Source organism: Poecilia mexicana, unplaced genomic scaffold (assembly GCF_051168715.1).
Source record: "Poecilia mexicana isolate PSO_F unplaced genomic scaffold, ASM5116871v1 scaffold_1, whole genome shotgun sequence".
Classification (NCBI taxonomy): Eukaryota; Metazoa; Chordata; class Actinopteri; order Cyprinodontiformes; family Poeciliidae; genus Poecilia; species Poecilia mexicana.
The window spans coordinates 8,042,776-8,067,433 of record NW_028263370.1 but is presented as its reverse complement, the minus strand read 5'-3'; the positions used below and the strand labels follow the sequence as shown (position 1 = coordinate 8,067,433).

The following is a 24,658-nucleotide window of genomic DNA, read 5'->3' as shown; positions in this document are numbered from 1 at the left end:
ATGTTTATTGAATTACACTGTCATTGATTTTCACATTCTGCTTCAACATTTGAACCCTCAGAGTTGCGTTCAGATCAGGACATCAGCTGAGATAATGCTGCCAACAACTAAACATTCTCTCTCTCTTTGTCTCTCTGTGTATCTGCTCTGTCTTCTCAAACCCACCATTTGGCCTGAACCGACTCAGGTTCTGCTGAAGGTTTCTTCCTGTTAAAGGTTTTCCTCTCCACTGTCGCCACATGCATCATCGGCATGAGAGATTGCTATAAGGTCAACGACACAATGCAAGCGGTTGTCCATTGTCCCCATGTGCTCGTCCAGGAGGAGTGGATGCCGCAGGTCAATGACTCGGTGCAACCTGCTGGGCTTCCTTAGATAAACTGTTGAAACTTTGAGTAATTTCTGTAGCTTTTTGTGCCGTTCCATAATCAGTTGGACTGTATGTATGATTGGATTTAAATGATTTTTGTAAAGTACCTCAGTGTGGCATTTGCTGTGAATGTTAGTGCTTTAACAGATAAACTGAATTGAGTTAAATTGTGGATCAATGTGCCATCAGTCGTTAGTATTACACCCTGCAGGTGTGAATAAGCTGAAAGAAGAACGAGAACAGGAAGTGGTTTTGTGACTCTGACAGACTGATGTGACAGGAAGCACAGGCTTGCTTTCACAGGAAATTGATTTTAACAGTCAACAGTCCATAGTACGCCCACAGGTAACCTCTGACAATTACCAGAGGTGAATACTGATAGGTCCAATACACATCAGATTGTGTGCAAACCTTTCTGCAATTCATTTTCTTAAGTATTTTTTACTTCAAGTGTGAAATGTGTTGATGTAAATGTCACCAAGCTCAAGAACCTGTTGAGTAAAAACATGCAAAGCCGCATTTTCTCACACCGCTGTGCCACAACAGACAACTCAATCTGTCAAAACTGCACCTTACGGGAAAAAACCCCAAAACTGTTAGCTACCTTTCGCAGCCTGACAGTGAACCACATTCTCAAAATAGTAATTTTTTTTTTTACTTTGAAACAAATAAAAAACTGTATTTCAGTTTGTCGTAGTTAAACATTCAATTAAAGCAGAACAGGAAGTGATAGAGGGAAGTTTTATTTATTTTTTTATTATTCAGAACATAAACAGCAGACAAAAATAGCAGGATTTTGTGTAAAAAAGTGAAGTTCTCATTGGCACTCAATGAGGAAGCAAACGGCGCACGCAGCAGAGTTTGGGTCCTGCAGCAGAGCAACCGCAGGCGGAGCAGCTCTGCGACTGTTGTTGCCGGATAACGTTTTTTTTACGAGACAGGAAACGAGACAAGTACCGAGACTGAACCAGGGAGGACTACTTTGCCTGTGTGAGCAGAAATAAATCTTAAAAAGAAAAAAAAAATCTTCAAGATAGCAGTTACTCAGAAAGGACGTTGGAGAGACCTCCTATGAAGGCAGTTAATGCAGCTCTAAATTGGAGAGAAGTTCAGCAGCAGGCAAGTCAAATCTGAAATGGGCACCGAGGAGAAAGATTCAGAGCTTGCAGCTCAGCCTCTGTCAAAGGAGCAGGGGTCGCCAGAGAAGGAAAAGGAGTCTCCTGTCGAGCATCCTCAACCGTCTGAGACCACCGATCCCCTCAACACCTACAAGTGGCACACCGGCTCCAAGGGAACGCTCAATGAGCAGCGAGAAGAAGGAGACGGGGCTGCAGCCGCCTCCACGTCCACCATCGACAAGATCCACAAGGCCTCCAGCAACAAGTGGAGCAAGATGCAAAACTGGCGCAAAGCCCTGAGTGAGGATCCTGGGGACAAGAATTCAACAGGTGGGAAAAGTGGAGAGGCAACCAAGGCTGAGAAAGGAGCCGGGGTCACCAGGAAGAACCCGTTCAGGAGGGCTCTGTCCGAGCCTCCCGGGTCTCTTTTCGCAGCTTTAACGCCTTCCTCCAGCTCCGCCAGCTCAGCCCAGCCAGCTTCATCCTCCTCCTCCTCATCAGCTGCCCCAGAGGCTGCAGGGGCCTCCTCCAATGACCCCTCGTCGAAAGGAAGCGGGGGGACGATCTTCAAGAAGTACCTGTGGAACGTGACCCAGAAGCTCAAGAGGCCGAGGCTGCAGAGCCGCAACAGCGAGCACGCGCTGCTTCCAGGTAACGACGCTCAATCTACGACAGAAGTATTTAAAGAAAAAAAACAAACACACACACACACACACACACACACACACACACACACACACACACACACACACACAGAGTCTGTGCTGAGTTTCACGTTTAAGATGACGAAGCAACTTTTAAACGATTAGGTTGCGCGAAACTTCATCTCTGAAAAAAGTGGACTTTCCCACGTCCGGCTCCAAAGCAGTAAAACGTTCACCACATGTGGCGAGGCTATGATTTCCTGTAGCATTTCAGATGTTCTGGTGGCACAAAGGTGTGGTTTGTGAGACCTCTTTTCACAAAACCATATGAGGTTCGTATTTAACCACCGAGCTGACATGGTGAGAAGCTTAAATTAAAGGTGAGAAGGAACTTCAAAAACAAACGTTACTGGAAAACAGCGTCTGGTACCATTACTGTAAACTAGCCGACTTTGAAAATGGAAGTCATTAATTGAAAAATGACACAAGCTGGACATATTAACTTACTTTGAAATGAAAGGACTCTGCGTGTGGCTTCTTTTAATTGTGACTGTTGGATTGTTTTGTAGGTACAAAAAAAAAAGTGGAAGATTGAAAATATTTCAGAAGGTCATCACATTAATCAGTGATGCATTGAGCAGAAAGGCGCAGCAGAAATAATTACAAAGTGTATTATAATTTTGGTCAATTTAGAATCAACATTAGTTGATTCAAAAATGTGTGAACTATTTGAACTTGCAGCTCTAGCATGAAGGGCATCCTGGGTGAGCTGATCACTGTGGACCCAACCCCGCATCATGCTCCAGGCCACGCCCACAACTACGACATTATTGTCACCTCAGAATCCAGACCAAAATGGTTCATCTTGGTGGTGTATTAATTATCACATCCTAAAAATAATATAGGTCTGTGTCTGCCCAAATACACGCTGGCCCTGTGCACAAAGAAAATCCAATAATAATAATAATAATAATAATAATAATAATAATAATAATAATAATAATTAATTAATAATATAGAAAACTTTGTACAGTGCTTTCAATCAAAGACTGGGAGGAGAATACACAAATAATGAAAAAACAAAGTCACCTCAATTCAAGATGCAACCAATAGAAGTAACAATGAAATCATTCAAATGACATCAGACATAAAAATAAAAATAAAATCAAAATAACAAACAATCAGTGCAAGGATGAAACGTAGTAATGATGTTGATGATAAACGAAGCCTAAACAACCAGACAGAATGCAATTCAGTTACACGAATTGCAACTTTGAATTACAATTCAAATTTAATGGGGAGTGTTGAGCTCCCCATTAAACATCTGCTGCTTATTACAATAAGCTTATTGCAATAATCAGCAGACGTTTAATTATGACTTAAAGCCACCGAACATCACACACACACACACACAGTGTAATGTGAATGCAATGTGTTTTTATTTCAAGATAAATGAATATTTTTATTTTGAGAAAGAGCTTGTTTGCAGAGCGACATATTGAATTAATCATTAAATTTCCTTATTAATGATATTAATGAATTCCACAATAAAAGGCAAACATGAAATATAGACGGCATCCACAATGAAAGGGACATGAATAGCTCCTTGCTATTGTCAAAGGTTATGAATTTGTATTTTGCATTTAAAATAAGCCTGATTGCAGTATTTGCCCACACCTGATACAGATGATCCACAAGAGAGTCAGAGAGAGAGAGAAACGATGTCCAGTTTACTGACTCATCGTGAAATAAAAGAACATTTATAAATTTACTTTTTGTTGGTTTTTCCAGTTTGTGAAAGTTCAGATGTCAGTATTACATGTTGCTTTTTAATTTTCCTTTGTAATAACCATTGACAGAACTTGGTAAAAAAAAAACAGTTAATTTATAGTTTATCAGCAAAAACATCCTTTGTAAAATAAAGTCCAACCAATGATCCGACGCTCAGCATCAATCACTTTAGCACACATATAGTTTGTGTGAATTTGTATAACCTCATTTACAACATAATATATGAAAATGTCTGTATATGGAATATACTGTATATTAGTCACAGTGATATCAAGATAATTCACAAACTGCAACTAATTAATTTCAGCCTCTCCATCTGCTTCCTGCAAGTAGAAACATGAAAAAAAAAAAATCTTGTCAAGGAGTCTGTGCTTGGTGTATTTCTTATTTCCAACTGCTATTAGGTTCTCTTTACACTGGACTGACACCGAACTTTAATAATACAAATTAGCCAGAATGTGGGTGGCCTCTGCACGGCTCTAGAGAGGCAGCAAACATCTGTGTTCAGATCGTGGGTGTTAATTACACTGCTGGCAGCATCATTGGCTCCAGGTTTGGTAGAGAGGAGCAGCGGCTCGTCATCAGAGAATTTAAAGGAGAAGTAACACTGATTTCAAGGCTACAACCTATTAAAGCACACATTGAGCTGCCAAACTAAATAGGCTAATTAACTTTAACTATTGTCTAACTATTCTAGCTGGAACAAAAGTTTCATATAAAGAAAAAGGAACATAAGATAAAACATTACATCATGGTGTAGCCCATTTGACATAAGCATCTGTAAGTGTTGAGCTCCCCATGACAATGGCCCCAGGCTGGAGAGAACTACACACACACCTCCAAATTGCACATGTGGTTGCTGGGAGACCTGCAACCCCCAAGCTGCTTCTCGATTGACAAGTCAAACTTTTAACCCGGTGTCCTTATATCGTGTTGAGTGATGAGAAGAGAGAAGAAGGAAAAGGTGTAAGCAACACCCAACAGTCACATGACGTCTGATAAACATTTCAAACTAGATCTTGTGTGTGGGCAGATGAAAGTGATTAGTAAAAAAAACAAAAACAAAAAAAAAAACAAGCAGATTTTGGATTTTTGTGCACGACTCCTTCTGATCGCACACAGCAGGGCATAGAACTGCAGAGCTCTGCGCCAGAATTAACTTAGGACACAAGATGGCACACTTTACGCTGTACTGCATTTGGACAGAAAATCTCTTTAGCTTCAAGTAGCGGCACTAAAAACTGGAACTGATCCTGCAGGTGAAGACGGTGTTTGAATATAAAAACAAAATCACAGTGGTTTATCTATTCTGTTCACCCAAGTCAAAAACAATCAACCACAGATTATGAAGGTGGTTACACTTTAAAAAAAAACCACACCAGCTGACAACACATTTTCCTCCTGATATTATTGTCTAATAATCACTTTGATTATTGGGATAGGACAAAGCATAAACGCCAATGAACAGGTTCTTCTAATCCTAAAGTTGCGGAGGAAAAGGTACCATCAAGCAGTCTAGTCATTTTCTTGAGGATCCTTTCAACAAGTAGTTTGGGTGAATGCAATGTAGTTGAAAATCATAGGGATTTTTTCTCTTCAAAAACATTGTTTCTCAACAACCCTTCATTTATTCAGTGGTTTCCTCAGTATCTTCATTTTTCTGCATCCGCAAGAAATAGTTTTTAAAAGTAAACACAGAGACAATGCAAATTAAGAAGGAAGTTGAGCAAAGCTACTGAGAAACAACAGGATATCCGTATCTCTTGGTGTGTCATGAAGAAACGGATAGCATCAGTAAACGGGAGTGGCCACACGGCGAGTGAGATAAGTGTCGTCTCATCAGGCCGTAGTTACCAGAACTAAAAAAAAAAAAACAAACAAGGGTCACCGTGCGCCCGAAATGATGGTGTAGATCACAGACACCTCTTTCCTTATCGACTGTGTGTGTGAGTGAAGTCAATGTCCTCTTGCAGACTTGAAGGAGGTTGAGCCGGCGCATGCTGCAGCCGGTGAATTTACAAGACAAAACTGGGTCCCACCGCAGGAGGTCCCCTTATGGGACATCACCAACTGCATCCTGGGAGATGGACAAATCCTCATCACTCAAGAGGATGAGGTAACAAGTCTCACGGTTATACCACCTGTATGTAGGTTTATCTAAAAAAGATTTTTTATAAAAACAGAACAGTGAATTTATTTCAGGTCATAGATTTGTTACACACAGAGTCATGCCTTCTAAACAGTTTCATAAATTGTGATGATTGTGGCTTAGAGGTAGTGAAACCCCAAGTTCACTATCTCTGTAAATCATGCACAGACCAATTCGATGAATTAGAATATTTCTGAAAAGCCCATTTATTTCAGGAATTTTATCACCATGTGAAACACACAGATGGATGCTTAAAAGAATCAATTTCTTTTAATTTAGATAATTTCCACTGACAATGCCTGCTGTTGCTGAGATGGGCAACAGCAAGGGGAGCTGGTGCCCATCTCCAGTGATCTTAATGAGAATATGAAATTTAAAATGTTAATATTACATCAGATCTATAAAAATATATGGTAACATTTTATTTGATGGGGTGTGAATAAGACTGACATAACACTGTCATAAACATGAATGAGTCTTTATGAATCTCTATGACAGTTGTCATTTAGTGTCATTCGGTAAATAATGACACTTTTAATGCAAAGTTGCTCTAAAAGTTGCATTGGAAGTCCATTAAAAATGCCAACGTTGCATTAAATTGTCATCATTTACAGAATCATGCAAAGTTGGCACTTTTAATGGACTTTTAATGCAACTTTTAAAGCAACTTTGCATTAAAAGTGTAATTATTTACCGAATGACACTTCATGACAACAGTCATAAACATTCATAAGGACTCGTTCATGTTCATGACAGATGTTATGTCATGTTTATGACAGTGTTATGTCAGCCTTATGCACACCCCTTCAAATAAAGTGTTACCATATATATATATATATATATATATATATATATATATATATATATATATATATATATATATATATATATATATATATATATACACGAAAACAGAAATGTGGACTCAATAAGAAGTGTTTAATACTAAGGTTGTCATTTTCAAAAGGTAATTTTAATCTGACAACTGAGATGTATATTCTAAATTAATGAATGGAAAATTGAGTGGAAGGAAGAAGTGTAGTAGACAATAATGGATATTGCCCAAGGATAGTAAGCGAATGATTAACCTGGATCATTTTGTGTGTGGCGGCATTTATGACAGTGTCATGTACATTTCCTGTTATTGGTGTCATGTAATTTTACAATTTTCCCAAAAAAAACAAACAACTTTTTATGTCTTTGTTATATTCTTGTCTTTCTTAGCTATACTAGAAATAAATACGTGAAATATCACTCTGTGTCTAATGGATCTATATAATACAGAGAGCATCACTCATGTTCTCCAATTCAGTTTTGAATTGAATCACTGAAATAAATCAATTTTCCTGACTTTGTCAGATGCATCTGTTGTACATTTCGCAGCCATTCTAAAAAAACACATTTGTCTAATTCTGGAGAGTTTCAATGTGTGTGTCTTTCTCAGCCGACGACATGGATCCGAAACCGTGTCAGCAGCTGCTTGTCCAACCTCAGCGTTCAGAACCTCACCGACAATGACGCAGGTCAATACACACACACACACACAAGTGAGACAAGAAGTGAGACACACAAATTAAAGTAGGAAAAAGCATCTTGCATGTTGACATCAGACGTGTGATTCTGCACAAAGTCACAGAGGAAATGGCTGAATGTTTGATTCTGAGGCTGACTGTCAAATTGCTTCCTCTGTGAGTTACTGAGGAAGATAACATCGCGGCTGGTTGCTCAAACAGTCCAATGAACAGACGCAGAGAAAGAAGAGCACAGGGGGGGATCAAGAAGCATCTTGTCTGATTTCCGCTTAAATATTAAAAAGAAAGGTAGAAGCCGCAATCTTGAGATGACAATCCTGAATCGGCTCTGTTATTGAACAGTTATTTTACTGAACAGAGGAAGGAAATGTTAGAGACACAGCTTCTTAAGTAAGACAGCGAAACGCTTTTTTCAGCTCGGACTAAATGATGGGATTTAGACGCTGGATTGTTTGCGGAGGAGGTTTAGGTAAGCAAAACGTCCGACAGTGCTCTAACTTAAATGCTTTGTTGGCAAAATGCACATTTTCCTCGTGACTTTTACCTCATTCTGAAGAAGTGACTCTAGAAATTAAAAAGAAGAGGAAATCATGTAATGTAGATTTTGAAGAAGTTAATTTCCATGAAAGACTCACAGAATCCCCGTTCGTGAAGCTTCTAAGTTTGACTATGATTTCTGTAGCTATCAGCCTCCAACTAAAAACCACATCCTGTCTGGCTCATTTTGGGTTCATCGACTATCATTGCAGCTTTGACAAATGTTCCCTTCGGCAAACAAATGTGTCCACTGGGGGGGGGGGACCACAGTGCTGAATTTTACTTGGGAGATGTGTCATGAACTGCTTTTCGAAGTAGAAAATGTGAATTTTAGGAGTTTTTCTTTTTTTTTTTAAAAGCTGGTAATGATAACCAAATGTCATCGAAATGTTTTATCAAAATGCATTGAAGTAAACGGTTTATATATTTCAAACATCAGCTTTTTCTCTTTCCAAACTAAAAATGTCCTAAGTGGAAAAATCCCAGGATTAACAACATTTTGAGGGGGAAAAAAAATCAACTTTTTACATAAAGTATATTTTCCAAAAACCTTCTGATAGATTTAATGTCCTTTTGATCTTTACATTTTCCATCTTGACCCTCAGAATGCAGCCCTGACCCCGTGGGCGTCCCTGGCGGCTCTCGGCCGAAGAACCAGGACGGTGGTGTGCGGGTGAGTTAGTACGCATCAGATAAACTGTGAGCCAACACAGCATTTCCTCTTGACGAAATACATAATTGCATTTGTCCCCCCTGTGTAACATCTTCGCCCGCAGGGACTGATCAAACGGCGCCTGGATAAGGCCAAAAGGAACAGTGCCACCCAACTGAACCCGGGACTAAACAAGCTGAGCAGGTGAAGCACACTCTTATGTTCCTAAACCTCCTCAGGTCAGCACAGGAAATAAACCTAAATTTGCTTCTTTCCTTTAAAAGCAATTATCTTCCATCACAGCGTGAAAGAAAAAAAACAGCTGAAGATAATAGCAAACTCATGCATTTCGTTCAGAAAATCATCCATCCTTAAAATAGTCATAATATTATGACAAATGACTTATGGGAAATCGTGTCAACAAGCATGATTCCCCAAGTCCATGTAAACTTTTTTTTATTGGGTTTGGACTAAGGTACATGAGCCAGTATGAGATTATCACAGTATAAAGCTGAGTAAAAATACTACAGTTGCAATTAGTTGATCATTGCTGTGGGTAGTTAGCCTGCAGCCAGATGCTTTACAGTCATGCTTCTCATAGCTTGGTACGTAAGCTCTTTAAACCGTTAAAAAAACGTGGCGTATAACTTACGCGATTTTAAAACTGTCCCTTTTTAAAACCGTGCCATGCTGTGAGACTCATACCTGGCTTGCTTGTGAAGGTGTACTCTGCTTAACTTGTTCACTGTTGTTTGTAACGTACAGGCAGTATGGATCCCGCGAGTCCGTATCGGTTCCAGTAGGGAGTCTGGATCTGAGTGCCGACACCAGCACTGTCATCAGACCGGTCCACAGCTCCATCTTAGGGGAAAAGTACTGCTTTGAGGTAAACTCTGGTTTGGGCTCTACAGGCCGGATGTGCTGGGTCTTCTCAGTAACTGGATGGATTTTGCGTGTTTCAGGTGATAAATTCTGAAAACACCCACTGCTTCGGCTGCTCCTCGGCTGCCGAACGCGATCGCTGGATCGAAGACCTGAGACGTGCTGCTCAGCCCAACAAGGTGCGTTATTCTGCATGTGAAAAATACATTACACAGCATCTAAATACCATGTAAAACACTTCCTTACTTTTCACAGGACAACATTGAGCGCACTGAGAACTCCTTGAGTCTGTGGGTTAACGAAGCAAAGGATCTTCCCCCCAAACGGCGCTACTACTGTGAAGTTCACCTAGATGGAACCCTGTTTGCCCGCACAAGCAGTCGAGCCGTCGGCAAGCCAACTAATCGCTCCAGCATGGCTGGGGACGGTGCCTCCGGGTCTTCAGGAGGCCTGGGGGGCGGCGGGGGCGCAGCTGGTGGCTGCCAACTGTTTTGGGGGGAATTTTTCGAGCTCGACAATCTTCCCTCCATCTCCCAAATCAGCCTGCATCTCTTCCGTGAGGAAGACTCCAAAAAGAAGCGTCACTCCCGGGACGAGTGCAGCTTGCATCCCCTGGGCAGCGTGAACATACCTTTGGCAGATATTCGAGGTCGGACCTATCAAGAGAAGTGGTATCCCATCACGCCGTTCAAGGCGTCGGCCACAGCTGGGAACAAGGAAGTGCTGAGTTCACAGGCTTCCCTCCGCATCAAGGCCCGGTTCCAGAACCTGAAAGTGCTGCCTATGGAGAAGTACAAAGAGTTTGCGGAGTACGTGACAGTGAGATATGTAGAAATGTGCGGAAACCTGGAGCCACTTCTCAACGTGAAGGAGAAAGAGGAGCTGGCGGGAGCCCTGGTCCACGTACTCCAGAGTATTGGCAAGGCCAAGGTTGGGAAAATATGTCAACACAAGAACAGAAATTCAGCATTTTGTTTGTTTTTTTTAAAAACTGTATTCAATCTTAATGTTGGGCTTTTTCTAGGAATTCCTCATTGATTTGGGCGATGCAGAGGTTAACCGACTCGGAGAGAAGGAAGCATTGATCTTCAGAGAAAACACACTGGCTACGAAAGCCATAGATGAATATATGAAGCTGGTTGGCCAGAAGTACCTAATTGACACACTAGGTAAGTAAAACATAAAGATTAGAGTGGTTTCTTTTAAAGATATATGATTCGAAATACCTGCGGATACCGATTATTTAACATCCAAAAAGCTTCTATTCAAACTGTTGTTTTTTTTTTTCCTAATGTAAAGAAAAAAACCGCACATGCACTAACAACTATACTGCTGGAATTTGTGCATATCAAACAGTTTTACAAGTTGAGATCCAACTTGTAAAACATTTATTTGTTACATTCCACCATCAAACCTTTTCTGCGTTGGTATAGGACATTAAATATTCTTGAGTGCAGCATGTCTACATAAAAGATGAGGAAAGGTCTCACCAAGCAGCTCACTAAAATAGTGCTTCCCTGTTTCAGCCAATCTAAGTTAAGAACGTGTTATGGCGACATTTTAAAACTGTTTTAACAGGGTTTTTTGGTTGTTTTTTTTTACTGTAAGCTATAGTTAACAGCAGAGGCTCAGTGCATAAAATCCTGATTGTAAAAATTCATACCTCAAGTCAAGGACTTCCAGCAGGCTTTCGACATTTCCAAATAATTTCAGATCCATGGCAAGCTGCGGCTAAACGTTAAAAAACCAAACAAAACGAATGAGCATCATCAACGAAATAAGCCTGCCTGTTATCAGGTGAAGATCATTGTCGCTCCTCTGTAGAGATCTGCAGTTTTCTCTTATGGTACCCAATATCCAGTCGGTGAAAGGTCGATATCAGATCTGACACAAATACTGGATTGGATTGGCTGCGTCTCTGTTTTCTTTTCACATACGTTAACTGAAATGTTTCGAATGCTTTCTGCTTTAATTTCTTTCTTTCTTTTTCTCATGAAGGGGACTTCATCAACCGACTATACGCCTCGGTGGAGAACTGTGAAGTTGACCCTCTCAAATGCCCCGCTGCTGAACTGTCGAGCAACCAGCAGCACTTGAGGGAAACCTGCGAAGATGTGGTGCAGAAGATAATCGAGATACACGGGTGAGACACGACGGCTTGGTGAAGAAGAAGCGAAAGAGAAATTGCTTCACGGAACTGATCGAGCATATCGTTCCCTTTCGCAGATCTTTTCCTGAGGAATTAAACAAGATCTTCTCCAACTGGATGGAGCTGTGTGAAGACAAGGGGAAAGCAGAAATTGGGCAGCGACTCATCTCTGCCTCGCTCTTCCTTCGCTTCTTATGTCCTGCTATCCTGAGTCCTTCTCTTTTCGGACTGACACAAGCATATCCGGAGCCGAACACCCTGCGGACCCTCACCCTTACTGCCAAAGTCATCCAGAACCTGGCCAACTCCACCTTGTGCGTCGCATCTAGTCATCTCAACTCATGCTGACAAACGCTACATGAGCGAAAGTGGAAATGTCTAAGCAAATGAAATATTTTGTGTGGATTCAGGTTTGGAGAGAAGGAGGAGTACATGCTGTTCATGAATGAATTCCTGGAGCAACACTGGGACGGGATGAGGCATTTCCTGCAAACGGTGTCCAATCAAGACACTGAAATCCCGATGACATCCTTTGATGGCTACGTAGACTTGCCCCTGCGTCTGGCTGTGCTGCACGGCCTCCTGGTGGACATCATCTACAAGAAGGATCAGGTGGGACGGAAAGTGATTCCAGTTTGGTTGATGATCATGAGCATCATGAACGAGAGTCCGTTACGCATCAGATGTTTTAACTTCCAGCTTTTCGTTTTCAGGACACAATTGACAAGCTGCATCCTCTGCCTTCAATCCTGAACCAGATAAGTGATTCACTTGGTCCTGAAGCACCTCGAATCATTGTGAACAGGTAAGTTAGGGGCCTTGAGCCTCTACCGTGAGCTTTATGCTGCCATTTTGACCGGCCTCTTTTTTTGCAGTCATACAAAACCATCCAAGCCGGTGTATGTTCCTCCACGAGAGTTGAGAGATTACAGTCCTCTGCAGTGTTCCCTCCAGAGACTGCCTGTGGACTCCAAAGGCCTACAAGACAGGTACAATAGGACATCTGTGTACTTGTTAAACAATTCACAAGTGATGAAGATCATTTGAAATGTATAAAATCCTCTAAGGAAAGCTAGTCAAAACTAAAGATGACAACAGTAGATTTTCACTCAGTAAATATGCACTGCATTCGGTTAACTTTGGTTTTCCAACAGACTAATCTTTTGTTTGTGAAGAAAATAAAACTGAATTTACCACAAACTACTGCTGTAGAAAAAATCGGTAGTAAACAATTTAAACCATTTTTTTAAAGTGGCAACACATTTTTTTTCCCCTTGCTTTTTAGAATCACAAAAGATCATATTTTTACATGCAGTTTTGCAGGAGATGTTGTCAGAGCTAAAAAAAAAAAAAGATACAAATTTGAATAATTTGAAAACTGCATTTTGATTTTACTATGGTTCAGTAATGGATGAAATACTGACATTATGGCATACTGATCTGTTTATTTTGCAGTGAAAGCAGACCATGCAAGAGCACGAGAGAGAGGAAACCAGTCGCCAGAACCCAGAGTGCTCCACACAGACGTCCCGGTCATGGCAAACAAGCCCTGAAGAGGCAGATCAGTTCCGAAGCGCTGCCGACATCGGACCACGAAGAGCAAAAGGCCAAGGTCATCGAGCCAGTTATCACGCCACCAGATACTGTGAGTAAAGCCTGGCCTCGGCGTGCGATACCAACCAGTAAATCTATGCTATTTGACATTTTCCAGAGATATTTTTTTTTTGTTTTGCCAGTAAAACAAACCCAGCAGTCTCCTGTCTACCTTGTTTAGAGTGAAAGCAGCAGGCGTCCTCCAGCACCGGTTCCATGGATCGTCAACTCCAACAGGGAGTCGAGTGAGATGAAAGCCGAGAACGAGCAGTTCAGCTTACTGGACCGGGTATGTTTCCACCGTCTGTCCGTCCCCAGAACTGATTTCACACTGGGTTTCAACTTCCTACATTTACATAAAAGTGTGATTTCCCCTCCAGCACGCCCAGGAGCTGTCAGAGCTCCGTCTGGGGATAGAGCAGGTGACGGAGCGGGAGCTGGACATGGCCAAACGTCTCGAGGACTTCATCATCCAAAGCCAGGACCAGAATGCAATGCTGCAAGCTGAGGTGTATGAGCTGAAGAACCTGCTGGCGGTGCGAGACGAGCAACTCGCCAGTGCCACCTTCAGGTGAGATTGTATAGAATTTTTTTTGTGCCTGCTAAAGCAATTTTTGGGATCAAACTGAAGAGACAACTTTCCCACATTTTTTCTAACTTCGCCATGTTGCTGTATGTTGCTGGCGTCTCTGTGTTTGTTCCAGGTTGGGAGTGATTGAAGAGGAAAGGGAAGAAGATGAGAGGAGGCTAGATGTTGCACTTGCCGCAGCCGAGAGAATGAATGTGCTGGTAAGGAAAGCAGAGACACAAATATCCGTCAGTGAATTTCATTTTTGTCTTCAAAATTAGAATGAATTCAAATGGATTTAAGTCAAATTTATTTGGTTAGCTGCACACAGTCTGAGCATTAAAGCATGCAAATACTGCATCCGTCAGTCCATCGAAATGCTAAACAATTTTTTATTGTTAAATGTTGGATGTTCTCAAACACGACTCAAGTATACATACATATATTTTGCAGCCGAGCAAAATTCAAGAGAACAAGAAGGAATTTAGCTAAGAGCTTGTAAACGAAGAAATACATACAAAAAATAAATACAAATGGATGCGTTTAAAAAAAAAATTCTGACTAGACGCTTTACAAAAACGACTTCTTGGCCTTTTCTGGTGTTATGCATTCAGGTGCCATGATGGGAGAAAGACAATGACATTTTTTCATTCAAACACGGAACAGAATTATGTTTTCTTAGCAAGTTGAAAATATTCAAGACAGCTGCCAGTCTTCATAGGAGTGGCCAAGACTCATATGTTCACATTTAAGTACAATTACTAAACAACAAGTTTAACTTGTTTTGAAAGGTTGCCAGGAATCAGCCACTTGTCTGTAAGAGGAAATTGGCAATGCCACCTACATGTGCAAGGCTGAATCTGAACAAAGGGAAGAAGTGTATGAAAGACGTAGGCAGCATAATGGAAATTTGGCTTCAATGTGATCCTCTATGTTTGACAAAAATGAAGCAGCAGAAAAACCTGAAATCAACAGTCAAGCAGAATGGTGAAGGTGTGGAGATATGAACTCGTTTTATAGCTTTTTTTTTTTTACTCATTGGATCTGGATCCTAGAAGGAATTTGGTTTAAAAGTTTAATTTATATTTAAGTAGATGGCCATGTTTGAACCCAAGCAGATGATTCTTTTTTAGTACAACTTTAAGTGATGACAGTACATTAATGGCTGCTTTCACTTTTGCTTACAGGAGGAACAGTTTGCAGGCCTGATGAAGAACCTGCAGCAGCTCAACGAGGCCTACAGCAGCAGCCAGAACAAGACGCAGCATCCTGAAAAGCCCCACATCAACAGCAGCACCTGAGCCCGGACAGAGACACAAAAATATACACTTCTCATTTTGTATAAATCCCTGTGCTAGACTCAACAAACCTACAAGGTTTATCAACATTTTCCGCTTCTTTTTTGTACCGAAATGTCAAATATGTTTTACTTGTAAACCTCTCTGATAAATAAAATTTAAAAAAAACTACAGAGTCTCATTTGACATTTTTAAATATAACCCCATTAAAATAAATGCAACTGTCTGAAGCATTTATTTTTGCTTAATATTTAAGTTCAGAAGAATGTATAGGAACAGTTACTTTGTGATCCATGACTTTCTGTTTTCCTTTTGTTTCCGTGGCATGCAGCCTAAATATGACCCTGACATTGAGTCTTATTTCTCTAGAATATACTATATAGCTGTATTTCAAAAATCTTGGTTCAGTTAATTGTCCACTTCTGTTTTGATAAGTCAAAATAAGTTTCAAATGAGAAATTATCAAATGGAGTTAAGGATACCGACAAAAAAAGACCCTGAGATAGTCCTTTAATTGTAGCAGTGGATTGAAAACAGATTAAACACCATTAAAATGTTGCAGTGTTTGGTCATATAAAGTGCCTATTGTTTGTTCAATTCAAAAGTGCCGTTGTTTGTCTGTGGGAGTGGAATGCACTCCCACAGATGGGGCATGTAAATAACTGGAGTTCAGGGCACAGCTGACAGAAAACTTTTTTTGAACATGCCATCCCGCTACATGATGCCGCCCTAGGTGGTGAGCCATACCTCCCCGATGCTCTCCTCCCACATACATTTACACTTAGAGGCAGGCAGCAAATTTAGGACTTTGGGTTACGTATTTATCATATTTTAGAGCAGCCAACCACTGGTCGAAGCTACAACAGGCTGAGTTTTGCTGTGAAATGAGCTCTGACTTGAGCGTAACGCCACACCTGCTATTACACAAAGGGAGGGACTTTGCTCAGAGCCGATCTGTCACGGCTCACCTCGGTGTTCCGCGGTTCCACCTCGGTCTGAGACAGACTGCTCTGAAAATCCGACCTGAACTGCGTCCACAAAAACTTTAAGGTACTGTAGGAGCAATTTATTGGGAATTTAAAGCGGAAGTTTAACAGCAGTGCTCGCAGCTGCTGGTCTATTCACGACAGTGTTTAACTAAAGGACTTAAATGTTCTTACAATCGACACGTAATATTTGCATGTTTGTTTAAAAGCAGCCGACTGATACAAACTTGATGTATATTATTTTAATTTGTGAACTTTTCTTCGTAAACGAATCCGTACCACCCGCCTCTTACTTTCGTTTTTCCAGGCGCCGCCTTTAAGTTTCGTTTCTTCGTCGCTGCAGCTGTAGATTTCATGATGGCCGAAGCCGACGACTCTGGCTTTTCTCTCATGAGCCTGGAGGACGAGCTGACCTGCAGCATCTGTCTGAGCACCTTTGACTGCCCGGTCACCATCCCCTGCGGACACAACTTCTGCCAGAACTGCCTGCTCGCCACCTGGAAGGACTCCTACAGCTGCCCCCAGTGTCGGACCCTGTTCGCCACCAGGCCGGAGCTGAAGAAGAACACGGTCCTCAGCACCGTGGTGGAGACCTTCAGGGTCAGGTCCAACAAGACCGAAGGTGGTGGTGCTGCTGCTGCAAGCAAACCCGAGAAGAAGAGGGATGTGGTCCGCTGTGACACCTGTATGGAGGCCGAGGCAGCCCAGACCTGTCTCACCTGCATGGCCTCCTTCTGTGAGGAGCACCTGCGGCCCCACCGGGAGAACCCCATTTTCCGCCTCCACCAGCTGTCGCCCCCCGTCGGGGACCTGATGGAGCGGATCTGCACCGACCACCACAAGCTGATGGAGCTCTTCTGCTGCCAACACCAGCGTCCGATCTGCAGCCTCTGCCTGCAGCAGGTCCACAAAGGCTGCTCCTTCACCTCTCCAGAGGAGCAAAGGAGCAAGAAAGAGGTAGTTCAGTCTAATACAAGTGCATCTAAAAAAAAAAGAGAGAGAAATAATTCCTAAAATAATCCTTATGATTCTCTGAATATAGTTTGTGTATAATGTAACCCAACACATTATGATCTGCACAGTCATAACCACTGTCCAGCAGATGGTCAGTTAAACCAACCACATGGAAGGTTAGGACATAAAGTCACTGTTAGAGAACCCAGTGGTTCACAGAGTGAACTTTTCATTTCCCTTTAGGATCAATAAAGTGTTTTTAAATTTGAATTTAATTTGTGTAAGCACATTAACAGAAAGCTGAATGGAAGGAAACATTTGTTAGATGAAGGTGGACAAGCATCAGATGTAAACAGCCTTGAGATGATTATGAAGCTTAGTTTATTTACAAACATTTCTCTGGTGTAATAATTTTTATCAGCCTCTAAAAAAATGCACCTACTTTTATTTATTGAGATCCAACTGTAACAATAGTGTTTAGGCTGCTTATACAGTAACTCTGGTTAAAAATCAGACCTGTATCTGCAAATTAGGAATCAGCCATAAATTGTATTTTTATTTTTCATTCTATACAAGTGCCTAAATCTAAACATTAAATCAATAATTTATGTTTTTTTTTTTATATTTAAATTTAGAAGTAGCTACGGGAGATTAAATGAGCAACTCATTAACATTTGAAGTCATCTTGTTGTAAGTGTTTATTGAAATATTTCACGGTTCACCCATGAATTAGATTAAACTGACTCTGGGCATATAGGTCAAAGGTCAGAAGGTGAATCACCTGAGCAGAGACAGTACGGTTTAGGAGGAGTTTTTCCTCGTAAACCGAGAGTTTACCAAAATCAAAGACGACTTATCAGAGCAACATGAGATAATTATGTCATTAGCGACTAATAAAGTAAATATGCCGTAACAAATTATAAACTAGTGGTTGTTGCGCAGCCTGGAACTGATAGTGTGCTGTTGAATTATTGATTTTGTTGATTGTTGTCGTCAGTATTTTATCGCAAACAACTCTGTTTATTTCAGTCACAATGTCAGCCGTAACACCGGTGAATCTGAACAGGATTGACGAGTCAAACAAATACACGCTGTGCTTCAGCACTTCACCATGAAATGGTGAAATGTTGCGTCTACATAAACTGAATGCATATTTATCCATCCATACATAATGACACATGATATGAATGAATGAATCGTTACTGAATGAGTCGCGTTTTCTCTGCTCACAGGTGGACCTGAGAGAGAAGTTAGTTTTTCTGGATGGAAAGCTCTCGAAGAACGAGAGTGTAATTTCTCAAATGAGGGTCATGCAGAACAAGCTACGGGTTTGTATCATTTGAATGATTAAAGCTTAAATGAAGAGCTGTAATGCTGTTGATTTAAGTTTGGGGTTAATTTCTGCTGCTGTGCTCCTCGCAAGGAGTCGGCCATCCACAGGAAAAGTGCCTTGTCGGCCGGGTATCAGCAGATGCGGGACATGATGACCAGAGAGGAGGGTGACGCCCTGAAGGCAATAGACAAAGAGGTGGAGACTGGTGAAACCAAAATCAGAGGTCTCATCTCAAAGTTCAGCGAGAACGTCGACAACATCGGCAAAGCTAAGGAGGAAATCTTCTGTCTGCTGGGTCAGTCCCAAACCCTGGCCTTCCTGCAGGTGGGATAACAGCAAAATTAACAATGTGGCTCATTAAATAATTATTTTTTTTTTAAGTATTGTAAACTTTGAACAGCTCATAGAAGACTGTTCAAGTCATCGTTTTAAAATGAAAATGGTCTGACAGAAATGAGAGTATTAATCGTACAAGCAGCAAACCGAACCATCTTAGTTCTTGGGCAGCTGCAGATTCATGTGCCAAAATGGCACAGTCAAAGTCTTAAACTTAACTGAGAATCTTTGGTAAGACTTAAGCATTGGACCTTCCAATCTGACTCTGATTGAGATTTTTTTGCAAAGAAAATGGACAAAACATTTCAGTCTTCATTGCATTGTTGACCTGATGGAGACGTTTCCCGAACGATTTATTGCTTTAATTGCAACACACGTTTTTAACTTCCGTGGTTGACATAGCCATGCATTAACCTCAACTTTGTGCTGGTCTCATAAATAAAACCACAATAAAACACATGGTGCATGGTTGTAATATGGTAAAAATGCACAAGGAATAAATTTCTACCAAGCACTGACTGCACACAAACATTCACTTTTCTTCTACCCAACCTATTTTCTTCATGCATAGGATGAAAAGAAAGAAACATAAAATGCAAAATATTTGATGCACGCACATGATGGCTGGTCATCAAAATACACATTTCTGAATGAATACCTCTCTTTTGTTCTGTCCCTGCAGACTTCATTTAACCTTCCCCAGGCTGTAAGCTATGACCCTTACAGCCCTCGAATCACTCTGGACTCCAAGAAGGTCGTGCAATCCGAGGCCTTTGCTTTGACATTGAAGAACTACCTGACAGAGCTCTTGAAGCAACCCGTGGAGGCCAGAATCCCCAAACTCATAGCAGGTGACTATGCAAGCACATTTATGAGCTGGTGGCTTCCCCCTGTGTAGTTGCACGATAAAAGCATAGTGAAGTAAATATCCAATTTTATTTCAGACATAAATACTGGCACGTTTGCAGCGGGTGAGTGGTTTAATATATGGAGGGGAAAAAGAAAAGGAAACCAATCAAACCAAATACTCTAACTGGTGCAGTGATTTAGCGAGGTGGTGTTTTGGAGGAAATGCATTTAATTATTTAGATGAAAGCATGAAAGGCTAAGTAACTAAACTCACGTTTCAGGTGAAAGAGCAGCTTCTGCCTCTGGGCATTCAACTACGAGTCTTGGACAGGAATCTGGTGTGTTTATCTCTCCAACACCTGTTTTCTATCTGCCAATTTATGCGTCTGTAATCCATCTCATTCCTAAGAGATACATAATAAAATTGTATTTGTCATGTTTATAACTTTCTTCAGATCCAAGCTTTCCCCTGCCGAACCCTCGACTCCCCAGATCCCACAGTCCAGCTCCTCAGGCCAAACCGGCCCAAAAGAAGAAACCTCAAAGTAAGAAAAAACCCAATTTTTTTTCCATTCATCATGCAAACAAACCACATTCCTAGAGTAATTTAATCAAACACAAACCAAAAACATACACCATTGGAGTACGTTTGTTAAGGTGAGATTGAAAACCTACAAGCTAATGGCTTTTTCTTGAGATTTTCTGATATACCAACCCAAGTAGTGTATAATTGTGAATCTTAGAGGTTTTTTGTTGTAGTTGAGATATATAAAATTCGGACTTATTTCTCTCTAGAAGCCCCAAAGAACCCTTCTCTGACCACCGAAACCAATCCAGGCAATAAGAAACTGGGAAAATCTATAGAAAACCTGATGGAGTTTGGTGTGAAAGAAAAACCAAGGGGACGTCCTGCTGCTGCTGAAAACAAAGAAGTAACTGGTAGGTACCAGATTTAAATGTTTCAATGTGTTTAAAACAAACTGCATGCAGGACAATGGTCAAGTTATCAGTTTTTTTCCATGGTAGTGTAAACAGTAGAATATCTGCATTAAAAAAATAATCTTTTAAGTTGATATTGTGTAATGTTCTGAGAAACTGGATTTTCATTAGTCATTTGCTCGAACCGTCAACAAAACAGTTGAAATGTATGGTCATTAGAAACAGACCGATATCATAATTTGACTTTTTGAATTGAATTACTGTCATAAATTGACTTTTTGATGAGATTCAAACTTGAGATGCATCTGAACAAAATGCTTGAAATGTGTTTTCCTGTCTCCCGTCACAGAGACTACAGACATTCCCTCAGAGATAAGCTCTGCCGAGAAACGAAGTGACCTTATGAAATGTAAGGAAGCCAATATCTTTCCCTCTTGTCCCATTAGCAGGCGTTTGACGTTAAACTTGACATTTGTTCTGTCTCCACTAGATGGCACCGTGCTCAATTTTGATCAAAGAACGGCCCATAAACGCATCGAACTAAGTGAGAATTTCACCAAGGCCTCGGTGTCTGACGAGCACACAAACTACCCCGACTGCCCAGAGCGCTTCGCCGTCTGCTCCCAGGTCATGGCCTCCAAGGGCTTCTCCGCAGGCCGCCATTACTGGGAGGTGCGACTGAGCAGCAACAACTTCATCGGCATCGGGCTGGCTTACAGCAGCATCGACCGCAAGGGCCCCACCAGCAGGCTCGGTCGCAACAGCAAGTCCTGGTGCGTCGAGTGGTTCAACGTGAAGCTGTCGGCCTGGCACAACAGCTCGGAGGCGGTGCTGGTCAATCCGAACCCGAAGCGCGTCGGGGTGCTGCTGGATTGTGAGGAGGGCAGGGCTACGTTCTACAACGTGGCAGACAGGGCGTATCCCTTCCATTCGTTTAGTTTTCAGTTTGCTGAGGCCGTCTACCCGGCCTTCTGGATTTTCTCCAGTGGCTCTTACATTACTCTGTGCAAGCTTCAGTAGAGTTCGACGTGCAGTTAAAATGTGAGAGCTGCATGTGTTTACGGTGAAGCATGAGGAAAAACACAAGACTATCTGGTGCGTCATTCAGCACTGGTTAGTCTGGAATGAGGAAGTGGAAATAAAACAGTAATCAAAGTAAGGATCCTTATTAACCCAACTAAAATGTTTATTTAAACTACAAACCAAAAATTACCAGTGTGTTTCTCTGTGATTGGCTAATACATACTCCATTTAACTTCTTCATCACACTTATATCCAACAATTTCCCTCATTATTGTCACTTTCTCTGAGGTGCCAAGATTCCTCTGGGTTTAAAGGCATACTACGCAGGAGGTATTTCTAAACTCAAAGTTTCTAGTTTCCATTGAACTGTACTTTGCAAGACAGAACTCACTTTGAGAGATATTGTTGTTTTAATATCGCAAGATCCAGAAACAAACATATTTACAAGTTAAGCAGCTAAAGCTAAGACAATATAAAAGTGGGGGGTCATTGGTTAGTGGTCAGTTGGTTTTACTTGAAGTCTTCCCCCAGATAAATTGGCAACATAAAATAAGACGAGGAGTTCCTACAATGACACATTATGTTTATGTTTAGCTATACCTTGCTTAGTATACCTTTAAACACTTCTTTCTTGATTATTGTATTTCCCTAGTCAGTAAAGACGGTCCATGGTGTTCTCACCCATACGTATGTGGATCTGTCTTTATTTTGGTTGGACCATTCCTTTATGCCCTGTCATAAGGTGATCCTTATAAAAGGATTATTAAGGCTATGATTCGGTGCCGACTGACTAAGCGGACAGATGAAAGCCTTAATACATAAATGGGTGGGAAGGGCTGAGGGTGGATCATAATAAAGCACTTAGCTCTTGGTGGATGGTGTGGGAGCTTCGGTTTCGGTCATACGGCTGAAAGAGAAGCTGGTGTTGGTATTTGGTTTAGAGTAAAAGCTGCTGAAGCAGTTTACTCGAGTGTTTGGATTTGGTGATTGGGACTAGCTTCTGTGTTTTGTTCCTAATTATGGGATGTATTTAAAGGAAAACATTTGATTTTAAAACATCCAGTGTAATCAAGGAATAAGACTTGACTGTCTTTCAATCAGTGTGGATTGGAGATGGTCACACTTTTTTTTTTCTTTTTCTTTTCTTAATCTGAAACAGAAAATATACAGCAGGGCAGGAGCTGAGCTTGTGGCAGTGGACCAGATTATTACTATTACACTCTTAAAATATGTGTTATGAGCGATAATCTGGGTTCAGTTGTGGATTTTCAGATCTGTTTATGAAATTCCTGCACAATATCAGAAAATCACTTGCAATATTCTTGTGAAATACTGCAGTGATTATTTCAGTTGCGACAAATCCACAGTGATATGATCACACTTCAGGTTAAGGAGTGTACTGATGGATTTAGAAACTTTACAGACCCTGGTTCTCCAGTGTTGCTCTGTCCTTTTAAGGCATCTGGCAGCAAATCTTTTTGGACAAACACCTGCAAAGTCTTTACCTTTGACTGCTGGGTGTTTGCTTCCTATGAGCATGCAGGTCTTTCAGCTTCCACTTTGTTCAGGGAGAAGTTGAGAAGCTTGATATCGAGGCTTTGGTATTTGGAAATGGGAAGAAAAGAGTTGTAAAAAAAAAAAGAAGTACACCCAACATGATAAAATGCTTACAATTCAGTAAAATCATCTCTTACCACAAAAAATCAATTTTAGGTTACTAAATCTTGTTTAAATTGTGAAAATGAATCGCTTGTCATTTTACGTGCAGTGTTTTTATATTAAGCAATGTGTTTTAAAACCTGCTTTTTTTTGTAGATGAGGCTATAAAGACCAGATGGAGAATCACAGCAAAAAAAGTATATGATGAGATGAAAATATTACTTGTCCACACTATGCCAAATCTTAGAAATCAGAGTAAATGGATACGTTTACTTTGTCGGGATTACCAAGCCTTGAGTGTTGACATCATTTCTTTGATCAGAGCAGACGTCATATAGAGTCTGTTTCACTAAAGAAATGAAACATCCGTCTCTCTCTTTCGTTCACCTGGAAGACTTTTTTTGGCTTCACTGGTGGAGTTTGGATGAGGAAATGATGGGGAGAACGGGGATATTCAGCAACAGTCCAGGTCCAGATTTGAACTTGGTTCTGTTGTGCCCCACAGAGATGAAACACTTTAGTTTCCTCTAAAAGTTGGGAGAGCGAGCCAACGGGATGCTCTGTTGGCTTAATGTGAGCTGACTATAAGGAGGGAAGATTTCCAATTCATGAAGTTTTATGTTGCCTGGTGCTTAGCTTCAGTCATTTGTTTCTGCATTGTATTAATAAAAGCTGTACCCTTCAGATTCTGTTTTTAACACCATACCTGTTCTACAACTCTGAACTCTTCTGTTATCTATAACAACTTTTAGGGATCTTTCCAGGCTGTTGTCACTTGTTTATCAGAGTTGTTTCAATTCCCAGCTAATGTCTCCTTGCTTATTTTCTTCTCCTTTATTTATTTTTTGTCATGTTTAATCAAAGCTTTCATATTCTCTGTTGTTTGGACATATTCAGCCAAAACTGGGCTGAAAGCACTTACTACAAGTGCTTTCAGCTACTCTTAAGATGAGGAATTAATCAATCTTTTCTTCTGCTGTTTCAAACCTAAAAATCATTCTAAATAAGTTCCTTTAATGGAATAAACGATAATGATCTGTTAGAATGTGTTGTATTTAATCATCTGATTGAATCACAAGTTTGCACCATCATGAGGTGCAAACTTGTGTGCCTGTTTGCCTTTCTTCGTTGCAATGTAATTTTTCTTTTGGATTAATAAAGTATAATCGATTGACTGAATAAACTTTGTTTACGGTCTGCTTCTGTGCTGGTTGTAACAAATTGTTGTTAGCAGTCAGCTGTGTCCAAAATCTACAGCAGATGCAAATAAAATTATGTCAAAGAGAAGTGTCACTA

The 24,658-nt window shown here is 40.9% G+C and overlaps 2 protein-coding genes across 5 annotated transcripts; both read left to right on the top strand.

The window, feature by feature from the left end:
• Nucleotides 1-1,228: 1,228 nt before the first annotated feature.
• Nucleotides 1,229-15,454, top strand: rasal3 (RAS protein activator like 3). The gene is made up of 19 exons (XM_015010942.2): nucleotides 1,229-2,139; nucleotides 5,897-6,039; nucleotides 7,517-7,595; nucleotides 8,747-8,814; nucleotides 8,918-8,997; nucleotides 9,559-9,679; nucleotides 9,756-9,854; nucleotides 9,931-10,605; nucleotides 10,700-10,844; nucleotides 11,674-11,818; nucleotides 11,902-12,138; nucleotides 12,235-12,436; nucleotides 12,538-12,629; nucleotides 12,700-12,813; nucleotides 13,280-13,469; nucleotides 13,599-13,706; nucleotides 13,798-13,988; nucleotides 14,122-14,206; nucleotides 15,173-15,454. The coding sequence occupies exons 1-19, from the start codon at nucleotides 1,506-1,508 to the stop codon at nucleotides 15,284-15,286; spliced, it is 3,522 nt and encodes a 1,173-aa protein (XP_014866428.2). The 5' UTR covers nucleotides 1,229-1,505; the 3' UTR covers nucleotides 15,287-15,454.
• A 679-nt stretch (nucleotides 15,455-16,133) lies between these two features.
• On the top strand, nucleotides 16,134-24,545 carry trim25 (tripartite motif containing 25). Of its 4 annotated transcripts, none has more exons than XM_015010927.2 (11): nucleotides 16,134-16,333; nucleotides 16,613-17,226; nucleotides 18,456-18,551; nucleotides 18,647-18,880; nucleotides 19,575-19,743; nucleotides 19,837-19,863; nucleotides 20,023-20,079; nucleotides 20,197-20,286; nucleotides 20,537-20,680; nucleotides 21,030-21,089; nucleotides 21,171-24,545. In XM_015010927.2, exons 2-11 carry the CDS (start codon nucleotides 16,624-16,626, stop codon nucleotides 21,698-21,700), a joined length of 2,010 nt encoding a protein of 669 aa, XP_014866413.2. In that variant the 5' UTR covers nucleotides 16,134-16,333; nucleotides 16,613-16,623; the 3' UTR covers nucleotides 21,701-24,545. The 4 variants fall into 4 exon arrangements, with proteins under 4 accessions (XP_014866413.2, XP_014866414.2, XP_087859477.1 ...); XM_015010928.2 differs by having other exon boundaries at nucleotides 16,577-17,226; XM_088003351.1 differs by lacking the exon at nucleotides 19,837-19,863 and having other exon boundaries at nucleotides 16,577-17,226.
• Nucleotides 24,546-24,658: the final 113 nt, after the last annotated feature.